The sequence below is a fragment of the Brachyistius frenatus genome, unplaced genomic scaffold (genome assembly GCF_029030835.1).
Source record: "Brachyistius frenatus isolate BFR_SWC_R1_liver_20210118 unplaced genomic scaffold, ASM2903083v1 Contig_270, whole genome shotgun sequence".
Classification (NCBI taxonomy): domain Eukaryota; kingdom Metazoa; phylum Chordata; class Actinopteri; family Embiotocidae; genus Brachyistius; species Brachyistius frenatus.
In genome coordinates this window covers 1-13,729 of record NW_027210869.1, presented here as the reverse complement: position 1 = coordinate 13,729, position 13,729 = coordinate 1, and the positions used below count along the sequence as shown (strand labels likewise).

General features: G+C 40.4%; 2 protein-coding genes across 2 annotated transcripts in view; one reads left to right on the top strand and one right to left on the bottom strand.

The window, feature by feature from the left end:
• syne1a (spectrin repeat containing, nuclear envelope 1a) overlaps nucleotides 1-6,572 on the top strand; it is a 119,801-nt gene extending 113,229 nt beyond the window's left edge. The window contains 6 exon segments of the mRNA XM_069721665.1: nucleotides 476-682; nucleotides 1,119-1,247; nucleotides 2,085-2,348; nucleotides 2,429-2,518; nucleotides 3,146-3,204; nucleotides 5,073-6,572. Coding sequence (XP_069577766.1) covers nucleotides 476-682; nucleotides 1,119-1,247; nucleotides 2,085-2,348; nucleotides 2,429-2,518; nucleotides 3,146-3,204; nucleotides 5,073-5,358 — 1,035 coding nt within the window. The 3' untranslated portion in view covers nucleotides 5,359-6,572.
• Nucleotides 6,573-6,633: 61 nt separating this feature from the next.
• Nucleotides 6,634-10,549, bottom strand: LOC138634625 (estrogen receptor-like). Its single transcript, XM_069721666.1, has 2 exons — nucleotides 10,362-10,549; nucleotides 6,634-9,101 (listed from the first exon to the last, which is right to left on the bottom strand). The coding sequence occupies exons 1-2, from the start codon at nucleotides 10,517-10,519 to the stop codon at nucleotides 8,801-8,803; spliced, it is 459 nt and encodes a 152-aa protein (XP_069577767.1). The 5' UTR covers nucleotides 10,520-10,549; the 3' UTR covers nucleotides 6,634-8,800.
• Between the last annotated feature and the right edge of the window lie 3,180 nt (nucleotides 10,550-13,729).

Sequence of the window (13,729 nt, the reverse complement as noted above, 5' to 3'; positions counted from 1 at the left end):
ACAAAATCTAATCAGATGAATCTTTTTTACGAGTTTTTATGAACAATTTATATACTTATTTCTTGCATTTTGAGACTGTAAAAATCAGATTGAGCGTTTTTCTCATCTTCAGCTTGTACACACGTGTTTCCTCTCCGCGTCAGTCCTGGTACAGTGTATTAACAGGGACAGTACAGAAAGTTAGTCTGCAGTAATTTGACCCACTAACACTCACACCTCAGTATCTGGTCCAGCAGATTTTACTGCTCTATAAATACACTCTTCTGATGATAAATAACCTACATATACTGTGTCCAAGCCACCTCCTTCTAATCCTGCTGCACTCCTGCCTGATGACACCTCATCTGTTCACAGCTCCCTCTATCTCGTAGCATCATAAAGTCTGGCCTGCTTCATGGTTCACCGGCATTATAAATAATATCTTGACCCGCATGTGTAGATGCTGAGATGAATAATGCAACTTGTTGTCCTTCAGGAGCTGCAGAAAGGGATGGACGCCCACAAGTCAGAGGTCCTGTCCATCAACCTGAGCAGCGCAGACTTCCTCCAATCAGAGCCCGACTCTGAGGAGGCGTGGGCGCTGAGGGACGGGCTGAAAGAGATGAACTCACGCTGGGACCGGCTCGGTGCCTCTCTGGAGGACTGGAGGGAAGAGCTGCAGAGGGCATTGATGCAGTGCCAGGTACTGGCAACACACGATCCAAGACAGGCTGCAAAATAATGAGAACGGGTTTTAATTTGAACCTGCACCTCACAAAATAATAACATAACAGGAATGTTTCTTTGCATATAAGTGTGTACAATTTATTACACATGCTTTATGTATAATCTTATCAAGTAATGTGTAACAAAGACAATTTTAAAGGTCATATATATATTTCAGAAGTACATTCTACAGGTCAGTGTGTAAAAGTCTGTCTTTATATAATCTATTTTTTTTTTCTGCACAGTTTCCCTTTATGAGAAATATTTAAACACTGAAGATATGTCTTTGTTCATCCTTTGTTCATAACAACTTCCTGCCAAAAAATGAAAAAATAGGAAAGAAACAAAAGTGAGGGTAACAGACAGTCGTATTTTATTTAAAACAAAGCTTAAAAGAAGTCATATTTTTTCAGGAGTTCCATGAGATGAGCCACGGTCTGCTGCTGTGGCTGGAGAACATCGACCGCAGGAGGAACGAGGTGGTGCCCATCCCTCACAAAGCAAATCGTGAAACATTACGAGCTCATCACAAAACACTGATGGTACGTCTGGTTTAATACTCGCTATGTGTACAGCAGACCTATTTTGGGGGAAAACAAATGACTCTCTCTGTAGACTTCAATGTAAAATAGCATTACAAAACAAATCCGTTGTCAACCACAGGATCAAAATGACTTTAAAATGACACGCATTTGTATTTTACGCTATAAGTGTAAATGTTTCAGACTGGTGAGTTGACAATGATGTAAACTGTCTGGTCTGTACATTTTTTGTTAAATTTAATCTAAATATGTTTAATAGAAACAACCTATTTTTACAGCTTTCTTGCTCAGCCTGTCAAACCTGAGCTGCAGAAGGAGCAGATCAATAAATTAGGAGAGATAACTACAAGTGACAACTGCTCTGAAGGTCTTAGAATAAAAACAGACGTCACGTCATGCGTGTCGGTGAAGCTCTAAACCTATCAGGATAAAGTAGTGTCGTCACAGAGGAGGTTCTCCGCCGTTGCAGCCGGAGGAGAGCAGCTGTAGCCGCCTCGCTCCTGCGAGATTTTAATATCATGTGACAAATGCACCCAAGTTGTCCGACTCGACGGCAGCTTTTTTTTTATACTCCTCCCCCGCAGCCACCGGCAGCTCTCGCCAAGCATCAAGTCAGACGAAGTCAGGCGCAGCTGAAGTTGAGACCTAGGGTGCTTGTGTCTGTCGGTGGGCGGGATGTAGTATCGTTGGGTTTCCAGTCAGATCAACCGCTTGACTAAAAACATCAAATCTGAAAAGGACTCAAAGCAGTTAAAGAGAGAGTTCATCTGACTTCTGAGAGGCAAAGCTACGAGAACACACCCAGTAAGCACCTCCGCCTTCTTGATCGTCCCGCAGAAAATCAGGCACGAGCTCCAGGACTCGCAGCAGAAGGTGTCGTCCCTTCAGGACCTGTCGGCTCAGCTGCTGGTCAACACCAAACCTCAGACGCTGCTGCTGCAGTCGCAGACCTCGGAGCAGACCCGAGCCCACGGCAGCGAGTGTCTGGAGGCCCAGGAGAAGGTTCACGTGATCTGGAACAGGCTGAGGCTGCTCCAGAGGGAGGTCAGCTCAGACCTGGAGTCGCTGGAGAGGAGACTGGAGGCCGTGGGCACACAGCAGGTCAGACCTTTCTCTCCGTTAGCAGCAGTTTTTCTTTTTACCTGATTATTATAGTGACTGTTATCACGTTTTATTCACAGGGCTGCTTACCAATACCTATTTGCAAATCAGAAATCTGTGGATCTGCTGGTTCAGCATCAGAGGTGACCGTCCAAAGTCGCAAACGACTGGTAATGTTATTCCTCATAACGTCCAGTAGGGGGAGTTAGTCTATGTGCTCTACAGCTAAATATCATCACCTTCCTGTTTCTGCATACTCCATTATTTTCCCCCATTAGATAGATATTCCCTCCCCTTTATTTTAACTGTATAAAATGTGTTTCCATTTTCCAAGTGCTCTGCTAACATTTACATGATAAAAATGTTGACCCCTCCCCACCTCCCCTCTGAGATGTTTTTGCTGCCCGACACCACATTGATCTGCCAAAAATTACAAGAAAACCTGGCTTTTCGTTTCACCATGATAAAAAAAATGTTCGATAATGACTTAATTGATTTTATAATTTTGGAATACATGCATGAAAAGAAACTTAGTTTTACTGTAAATAACAGTTTAATTTTGTGAGTTTCTTTGAACAGGATTTATTATTGAGAAGCCAGATTTCTTGGTTCTGAAAGTCAATCACATCACTGATTATGTTGCTGCTCTTTGGTTATTGATGACTCTTCGATGTTATGGCTCTCTTTATGTTGTTTGTTATTTGGTTTTTCTCTCATCTGAGGCTTTGCCTTTATTTGCCCTTGACTGAAACATTGTTTTCTTTCTTTTACCCCTCCCTGCTCATTACGTGGTACAGCCCCGAGGCAAAAGTAGTCAGACCCACCCAGGACACGCTGAGAGCGGCCCGCGCCACAGGTACCTCTCTCCTGGACTCTAGAAACCCGGGAGGATAATGGAACCACAGCTACACCTACTAGAAACTTCATTTTTATGCATTCAAGCTAAATCAGATAATCCTAATCAACCATGTTTTAGTGAAAGATCTGAGGTTATTAGATGATTTTGATTTGCAGACTTTCTCATTGATTGCTTTTAAAGGCTTTAACCTGGCGTTCCATGATCCTCCCTTATTCTAGAGACCACGTTGTCGGCTCTTAAACGAGTGGGGACTCGCCTACATCAGGCCGCTCCCTTTCTCCTTTAAATGTTTTATTTCACTGCTTCTCTTTGCCCTGCTGCTTTTTGAATGGCATCATGAAATACTGCCCTGTCATACATACGTTTTTGCTTCTCCTCTCCCAGAGTCACTTTGTAGTACCCTCCTCTCCCACTAGATGGCATTATCTGACTCCCAGTGAACCCCCACCTCCCCCTACAGCTGTTAATTCTGCAGCTCTGTTTTTCTTTCTCATGTTTCCTTCCTGTTTCATTCTCCTCATAGTTTTTCAGCAGGATATGATGCATCAACTCCTGCCGGTTTTCCTCCTACGTTAACTCCCACTTTGTCCTCCGTTTCCTTTCCAGACCTCCTAACTCACCCACCTCTGACTCTCCTCTCATTTCTTATTCCACTTTCTATGATTTTCATTAAAACAATAACAGACTCAGCCAAAACCAGTCTTGCCATTAGTACTGTCGCACAAAATAATAACTTTGCTCTCCCCTGATAGCATCATTTGTATGAGAAGCAGAGATTATCATATTCTCGTGGGCTTCCCAAATTATATAATCCAACCCTAAAACATGAATGCACTCGCATGATGTGCACATGCCTCCTCGCTGCTGCAGTTTTATAGAGATGCAGGAGGACTAAATGAAGCAGAGCTGCAGGGATGTCAGCGTGTCTGACCCTCCTTTAACCTCAGCGAGGATGAGTCGCAGTGAGAAGAACATACTGTTCCTCCCGTTGAGTCTTGGCTCTGGCAGCGGAAATCTCCAGAAAGGCTTTTTGGCATTTCTCCTGCTTCTGTTTGGAGTGATACGTGGCATTGAACTCTCACATAGTCGGCTCTAAAGGCGAAGCGTGTCTGTCGTCCGTCCGTCCCCTCCCTCCCTCCCTCCCTCCTCCCTCCCCCTCCTCCCCCAGTGAGCCACAGCCGGCTATCTACAAATGTTCGCGGTTAAATCTCGGTTGTACATGTGTTTTAGTGGCCGTTTTGTGTGTGTGTGTGTGTGTGCAGGTTGATGTGTTTTTCTGACTCTCTTGATCTCTCTCTCTCCCCGTGTTGGACTTCTGCTTTCCTTCCTCTTCAGTATTTGTTCATTGTTTTGCCAGACATGAGTAAAACAGTATTTGCAAACATGTTAGTGTGACCGTAGAGGACTTTTTTTCAGTGAATCCTTTGGTCTATAAAATGTCAGAAAATAGTGAAAAATGCCCTTTACATTACGTTGTAATTACGTTCCTCAAAGGCCAGAATGATGTTTTTAGATGCACGTCTCGTTTTCTCCAACTAACAGCTCAAAACCAAAAGGTATTTAACTTGTAGATCAATTACAGTGAATAGAAAATCATTCCAGCTTGTCAATCAGAAAAATACAGATTTTGTCTTCACATGCCTTCCACTGATAGTATGTCTGAGGATGTAAACTACACCCCAAGCACTAATAAGTCTTCTTGATCAACTTTAAATCCCATAAAGTTGGAGCATTTTTCACTGTATAGACGAGCATACAAACCTGAATATTATGACGGGTTTTACAACACTGCAGTGATTTGCAAATACTAGTGAGCTTGTGTCTGATCTCTGCTGTGTTTAACTTCTGTCTGGGTCTTCCTGCAGCCGGAGCAGATCACCAGGCGCCGCTGGCTGCGTTTCCTCCCGTTTTGACTTCCCAGACGGCGCCTCCTTGTCCTCCTCGTCCTCCCCGTCCTCTTCAAAGGACCAGTCCTTCCTGCTGCGGGTGTTCAGGGCTGCGCTGCCCGTCCACTTGCTCCTCCTCCTCCTCATCGGCCTGGCTTGCCTGGTGCCCATGACGGAGGAGGACTACAGCTGCCACCACGCCAACAACTTTGCCCGCTCCTTCCATCCCATGCTGCGCTACACCAATGGACCTCCGCCCATATGAGGAGCAGCTGATTTTTTTAAGTTTTAATTTTAATTTTTTATATCTACCTACTGCTTTGCTCTGCTGACTCCTGTGAATGTTTCCTCTTCACCCTGTGCCCCAAAGCAACAAGCTCCCCCCCTGCTGGGGAGCGACTTGCATTATGAAGTGATTCAGAGGTGATATGAAGACTTCCCTCGTTGCACACCCACTCTCCTAAAAACTCACCTCGATCCTTTCAGAAAAACACTCTCAGACTAAAGCGGACCTTCACCTGGAGACCCCTCCTCCCCTGTCCAAACGTCTCATGTTATTTTAACTTAAAAGTGTATATTATTTTTTAAGGTTTCTTAAGAAACCTGTGAAAGCATTGAAAAACAAAGCACTATTTATATACTGTATGTTGGGAGCCAAAGTCAACTGTGCTTTTTGTCCATGATATCCAGTGCTGCTACTATTTATTTAGTGTTCAATCAGTTAATAGATTGTTAGCATTGATGAAGCTGAAGCCCCACCTCGAGTGTGGGATATTGTAAATTGTAGAGTAGAGCTGCAGTTTGAGTAGCAATCATTCAGTCGTAGGTGTGAAGAGACACATTTGAAGATCTACTCAGACAAACTGACTGAAACAGGAGAACTTTCTGAAGGATGCCGTGCGGCTTCTTTTTCTTTTTTTTACATGTTTCAAAAGAACCTGCTTGATTTTGGAAATGAAGTATTTCTATGATGTTAAAGCTAAAGCCTGAACTTTACAGCACTGACGTGAGCACTGTTGAAGGTACTGCACTGAAGCCCTCCAGCCAACATGGCCGACTTCTTTCCCCCAAAAGCCAAGGCTTGTATTACTGTTTTTATTTTCAGTATTTAATCTACTGGGGCAAATATGAGAAAATCTGAGCTCTCAACCGATTTGTATATTATTGTTTGAAATGCCTTTAAATACAGGTCGTTATTTTTTTATCCTTCTGTTTGAGCATGCACTTGAAAGTTCCCTGCTTTTAAGAAAGCCAAACAATCACTGGTAGTGTTTTAGTAGATGGCTGTGACATGAACTCGTGTGCTTTGTAATAACTGCGATAATTATTCTGCGCTGATCAGACATCCGAATCACAGCGTTGTTAAAACAGAATCTGTAAAAAAATGAAATATAAAAATGGTTATTTATGTATGTACAGTTTGCTAATGCCAACTTCATGAAGAATACTCTTTGCAAATAATAAAACATGAAGTATTTACTGCTGTGTATTCTAACACTTGATTTCAGGACAAACGCAATGATGAACAAGATTTTCTTGATTGATGCTTTTATTTATATGCACAGTAAACAAATGACAGTCGAGTTATGTTTGGCTGGATTTACAGCTTAAGTGGCCAAATCCAAAGTTTTTGATCCTTTACGGTGGTTTATAGAGGCACAAGTCAGACTCACTGACGACGTGAGAATCCCGACAAAAATGTTGTCGCATAACAGAAAAACGTAACTATAGAACCATGAATTTATTAAGCTAAAATATCAAACACGGCCTCATCTCAGTCTCAGAATTTAGACTGTGTAAGTGAACGGATGTGGATTTGATTACAGACAAAGAGAAAGCAGCGTTTCACAGGTTGAGTGACAGTTTCCTGGAAGCCGGGTGCTTCAAGCATTTCCTTTAGAAGAAGAAAGTAACAGGAAGAGATGGCTTTCTGGTGAGCTCCGAGTTCAGTTAGGGAGGAAGTGGATGCACTTGAAACACTCACGCCTGCTCTTTCAGAACTGGAATCTGTCTCTGCTACGTTTGAGCCAGCGGTCATATTTAGACTGGTGTTTAGTGGTAGATTAGTCTATGATTTGCTCTTAGATTAGTCTAATGCAAGTTACAATTTCACAAAAGTAAAGGCTAATTTTAACCCTCGACTGAGAACCACGATCTACTGTACGTTTTAATGGCTCATAATTTAATCATTTGTGGTTTTGCTAAAATATTTTGAAGCAATGAGAAGAAAAGGAGCCTGCGTTAACTTACTGGGGAGTGAGTTGTCATCATTTTTTCCAAATTATATATTTTTTTGTATAGTTACATTCCTATCTGAATCTTCCCACTAAAATATCCTTATAAGTGTTAAATTCTTCAAGGTGGTCCCCGTTTTTTTCTGATGTAAAAGGAACTCAGCGGTGGGACGCGTTTGTCTGGTGATCAGGCAGAAAAAAAACTATTTGATTTGGTCACTTTGGGTCCTGGGAACGACTTAGAAGCCAAGCAGTCACACTAGTATTGAATGTAGAGCAACAAAGAAAAGATCTGAGCACTTCCATGTCACATGGCGTCTTTCTTTAGCTGGATCCAATTCAGAAATAAAAACGATGGCAGTGCTACATTACATTTGTTTTTTGGAGGCCTAAATCCAGCCAAACATGAAATCACTGAATCGGTGGATAAATAATCACAAGTTTGAAGCTTCGATGTGGCTGAAATGTTGAACAACTGCATCAAGACAAAAATCTTTGCATCAAGTCAGCTTGGGGAGTCGCTCAGCTCTCTGCCTCAGATGCTCTCTGTCTCTATCCTGCAGTCTCTCTGCTAAACACACACACACACACACACACACACACACGCACGCACACACACACACACACACACACACACACACACACACACTCATACACACACTCATATTTAACACAACAAATTCAGAATAAAAATTGGTGCAAGTAAGCTTAGAGAACAAACCTCCAGTGCACAAAGAGCTGTGGATAACCTGAAGTTACCCAACAATAAAGCTTGACTTCCTTCTTTATGAAATCGGTGCTCTCTGATTCGATCGTACAATTTTTAGCCATTCAAAAATTCACAGATGTTAAACAGATATTACCTCCAGCACTGCTCATTTCCAAATGTGTTTACGGAAGAAAAAAAAAAGTTTTCTCAAATATATCAACTTTAAAATTGTGCGCGCACACAAAACCTGATGTTTAGTCTTTAATAATGTTGGAATTTAAAGACAAAATAATTTGCACCTTCATTTTGACCAGTCCTATCATTAGTTAGTGTGGCACCATCCTTTATATGCAAAAGTCAAACAAATGCCCATAAGCTCCTTAAATTCAAGAGGAAGTGCACTTTGGTCGAGGCGAATAAATGCAAATTTTAGCTGCTTTTGAAATCACCGCGGCTACCAGCGTGCCACAATAGCACCTAACACCTACTGTTTTGGAAATAATAAGCAGTACTGAAAAGCTGACTGAGTCAGAATCACAGATATTATGAAAGGCAGCGTAGAAGATTGAAGCTCAGATTGTGGTGAGTTGGAGCAGGTCAGACGAGAAGTTTCTCCCTAAACGGCTACAGAATCATCATCTATAAATAATTGTCGACTGAAATGAATTCAAATGTAACCTTTACCTTTCAGTCCCATCATCCCACACATCATCCATCCGTAACAAGAACTTTTGACCTTCACATGTTGCTTGTTGCGCTTTGTCTCATAGGATGTGGGTGCAGTCAGACCTGGACCCTCCGTAGTGCAGGACACTCGGACCTGAGGGGGCTCTGCTCAGGTTCTCGTGGCTGACTCGAGGTCCTGAACCGGAACCAGCAGAGGAGGAGAAGCTGCCGCCGCCGCCGCCGCTGGTGGAGGGAGGGTCTCTGTCAGCTACGGACCAGGACTGAGCTGATCTGACTGGGCGGTGGAGGCGGTGAGCGTCCAGCATCTCCAGCAGCAGGTCGTACAGAGGCACTTTGTTCTTGCACTTCATGCTGTAGAGGTGCTCCATGCCTTTGTTGCTGCAGGAAGAGAAAACAAAAGGGAGATGAGGAATCACAAAACTTCAAACTGCTTTCTGCTTTCTGTTAGATTTCACAATGCTGTGTGTCAACACCTTCTGGTTGTTCTTGAGCAACACAGCTTAATGTTTCTCTTTTTTCACCCCTTTAGTTGCTTATGCTTTCTCTGTGGAAAATTATCTTGCTAAGCACTTTGAATGTTATAAAGCTGGTGTTTTCTTATTTTTTTAATCATGTAATTCTAAAAATCTAATAAAACAACCAGAACGAACATGGTGTTAGTCTGTCTATTTACCTTCTGACTTCCCTTCATTGCATGTATCACTCAGCTTTAAGCAGATTTATTTTCTACTTAGGACAAGAAAATTTAAAAAGGCAAAGGCTCAGCAATTTCATAAAGCAGCTGGTCTGTAGTTACTTGAACAGAAGTCAATACTGAATTTCTTTGGGACTGTTTCTTGTCAAAGATTAATACATATTCAGCACTTTAATGAGATGCTCTATGTAGACAAACAAATTTACATTAGATATCACCAACCTGCATGCACCAGCGCATACAAATGCATCCTCGAGTCCATTATATAAGAAAACAGGTAGTACTGGTGATCAAAAACTCCACTGATACTTTTAGGGCAGCAGAACAGTGTATTTGGGACTGACTCCAAAGAAACTATAGAGTTCACTGTGATGAGGAAACAACACTTGGTGCAGTGGTGTGGCTGATTGATGCGTTTTTTAATCGATTTTGTTCAATATTGAAGGCAGAACTAAGTTACATCAGGCTTTTGCTACTCAGACAATACTTATTGTTAGGATCAATTCATATTGACTTGTTGTCTACATGTCATTTGTTGACAATAAGAAAAATACAGAATATCACCACAGCTATCCTTTCAGCATCTGTTAAAAAAAACAACTTTTTGCACTAAATAAATCTATTGTGAGTTATAATGAGATTTACTTGATAAACCATCAGTAGATTGTAGTAACTTTGATGTCTGGAGATGAGACAAAAAACCTGCCTTTCTGATGACACAAAAATCATAAAATAAAATAAAAAATACAATAAAATAATACAATCATTTACAGCTCTATAAAAACCACTGTCACCCTTTGAAAGCATTTATACTGCCAGCTTTAAGGAATCATTTTAGGATTATTTAAACATGTCTGTTAGAGGAATATGTCTAAATCAAATTACTTTTAATGTGGTACCAAAAAATAAAATAAATAAAGAAATCCTTTGTAATTCAGCTTTACCTCATGTGCCTGATGTGTGAAAGCAGGAGCAGCAGCTGGGCCTGCCGTCTTGACTGCTGCTGAGGCGAGGATCCTGATTGGCTGATATGATGTATGAGGGCATCTGTGATGGTGTCCAGCATGTTCTGCACTGATATGCTGTCGTGAAGGGGCTCCATTGTGCCAGTGCAGAAAGAGAAAGCACCTAGCAAAACGAAAATAATAAGCTTTCTGTATATTTTCGATCTACTGCAACTTTCTTTTCTCGATTGAAAGTTCAGTACAAATTACCACACATAGCATTTGTTCCGAAAACACATAGTATATGGTCGTCCGACTATATGATCGTCCGAAATATGAAAAAAAAAAAAAAGGTCATACTATAGCATGTCATCCAAATATGTGAAATAAAAGTCATACTATAGCATGTCATACGAAATATGATTTTTTTTTTTTTTTAATAAAACTCATAATAAAGTCGTAATGTTGTCCAAAATATGGAAAAAAAAGTCACTGTAGCATGTCGTCCAAAATATGGAAAAAAGTCATACTATAGCATGTCGTCTGAAATATGTAAAAAAAAGTCATACTATAGCATGTCGTCTAAATTACAGTGGGTACGGAAAGTATTCAGACCCCTTTAAATTTTTCACTCTTTGTTTCATTGCAGCCATTTGCTAAAATCAAAAAAGTTCATTTTATTTCTCATTAATGTACACTCAGCACCCCATCTTGACAGAAAAAAACAGAAATGTAGAAATTTGTGCAAATTTATTAAAAAAGAAAAACTGAAATATCACATGGTCATAAGTATTCAGACCCTTTGCTCAGTATTGAGTAGAAGCACCCTTTTGAGCTCGTACAGCCATGAGTCTTCTTGGGAATGATGCAACAAGCTTTTCACACCTGGATTTGGGGATCCTCTGCCATTCTTCCTTGCAGATCCTCTCCAGTTCCGTCAGGTTGGATGGTGAACGTTGGTGGACAGCCATTTTCAGGTCTCTCCAGAGATGCTCCATTGGGTTTAGGTCAGGGCTCTGGCTGGGCCAGTCAAGAATGGTCACAGAGTTGTTCCTGAAGCCACTCCTTTGTTATTTTAGCTGTGTGCTTCGGGTCATTGTCTTGTTGGAAGGTGAACCTTCGGCCCAGTCTGAGGTCCAGAGCACTCTGGAAGAGGTTTTCTTCCAGGATATCTCTGTACTTGGCCGCATTCATCTTTCCTTCAATTGCAACCGGTCGTCCTGTCCCTGCAGCTGAAAAACACCCCCATAGCATGATGCTGCCACCACCATGTTTCACTGTTGGGATTGTATTGGGCAGGTGATGAGCAGTGCCTGGTTTTCTCCACACATACCGCTTAGAATTAACGCCAAAAAGTTCAATCTTGGTCTCATCAGACCAGAGAATCTTATTTCTCATAGTCTGGGAGTCCTTCATGTGTTTTTTGCCAAACTCTATGCGGGCTTTCATATGTCTTGCACTGAGGAGAGGCTTCCGTCGGGCCACTCTGCCATAAAGCCCCGACTGGTGGAGGGCTGCAGTGATAGTTGACTTTGTGGAACTTTCTCCCATCTCCCTACTGCATCTCTGGAGCTCAGCCACAGTGATCTTTGGGTTCTTCTTTACCTCTCTCACCAAGGCTCTTCTCCCACGATTGCTCAGTTTGGCTGGACGGCCAGGTTCTGGTCGTCCCAAACTAAAAAGTCATACTATAGCATGTCGTCCAAAATATGGAAAAAAAATACTATAGCATCATACTATAGCATGTCGTCCAAAATATGGAAAAAAAAAAAAAAAGTCATACTATAGCATGTCGTCCAAAATATGGAAAAAAAGTCATACTATAGCATGTCGTCCAAAATATGGAAAAAAAAGTCATACTATAGCATGTCGTCCAAAATATGGTCGTCCAAAAAAAAAAAAAGTCATACTATAGCATGTCGTCCAAAATATGGAAAAAAAAAGTCATACTATAGCATGTCGTCCAAAATATGGAAAAAAAAAAAAGTCATACTATAGCATGTCGTCCAAAATATGGAAAAAAAAAAAAAGTCATACTATAGCATGTCGTCCAAAATATGGAAAAAAAAAGTCATACTATAGCATGTCGTCCAAAATATGGAAAAAAAAAAGTCATACTATAGCATGTCGTCCAAAATATGGAAAAAAAAAGTCATACTATAGCATGTCGTCCAAAATATGGAAAAAAAAAGTCATACTATAGCATGTCGTCCAAAATATGGAAAAAAAAGTCATACTATAGCATGTCGTCCAAAATATGGAAAAAAAAAAAAAAGTCATACTATAGCATGTCGTCCAAAATATGGAAAAAAAAGTCATACTATAGCATGTCGTCCAAAATATGGAAAAAAAAAAAAAAAGTCATACTATAGCATGTCGTCCAAAATATGGAAAAAAAAAGTCATACTATAGCATGTCGTCCAAAATATGGAAAAAAAAAGTCATACTATAGCATGTCGTCCAAAATATGGAAAAAAAAGTCAAAAATATGGAAAAAAAGTCATACTATAGCATGTCGTCCAAAATATGGAAAAAAAAGTCATACTATAGCATGTCGTCCAAAATATGGAAAAAAAGTCATACTATAGCATGTCGTCCAAAATATGATAAAAAAAAGTCATACTATAGCATGTCGTCCAAAATATGGAAAAAAAGTCATACTATAGCATGTCGTCCAAAATATGGAAAAAAAAGTCATACTATAGCATGTCGTCCAAAATATGATTAAAAAAGTCATACTATAGCATGTCGTCCAAAATATGGAAAAAAAAGTCATACTATAGCATGTCGTCCAAAATATGCATGTCGTCTAAAATATGGAAAAAAAAGTCATACTATAGCATGTCGTCCAAAATATGGAAAAAAAGTCATACTATAGCATGTCGTCCAAAATATGATTAAAAAAGTCATACTATAGCATGTCGTCCAAAATATGGAAAAAAAAGTCATACTATAGCATGTCGTCCAAAATATGGAAAAAAAGTCATACTATAGCATGTCGTCCAAAATATGGAAAAAAAAAGTCATACTATAGCATGTCGTCCAAAATATGGAAAAAAAAAGTCATACTATAGCATGTCGTCCAAAATATGGAAAAAAAAAGTCATACTATAGCATGTCGTCCAAAATATGGAAAAAAAGTCATACTATAGCATGTCGTCCAAAATATGGAAAAAAAAAAAAGTCATACTATAGCATGTCGTCCAAAATATGGAAAAAAATACTATAGCATGTCGTCCAAAATATGGAAAAAAAAGTCATACTATAGCATGTCGTCCAAAATATGGAAAAAAAAAGTCATACTATAGCATGTCGTCCAAAATATGGAAAAATGTCATACTATAGCATGTCGTCCAAAATATGGAAAA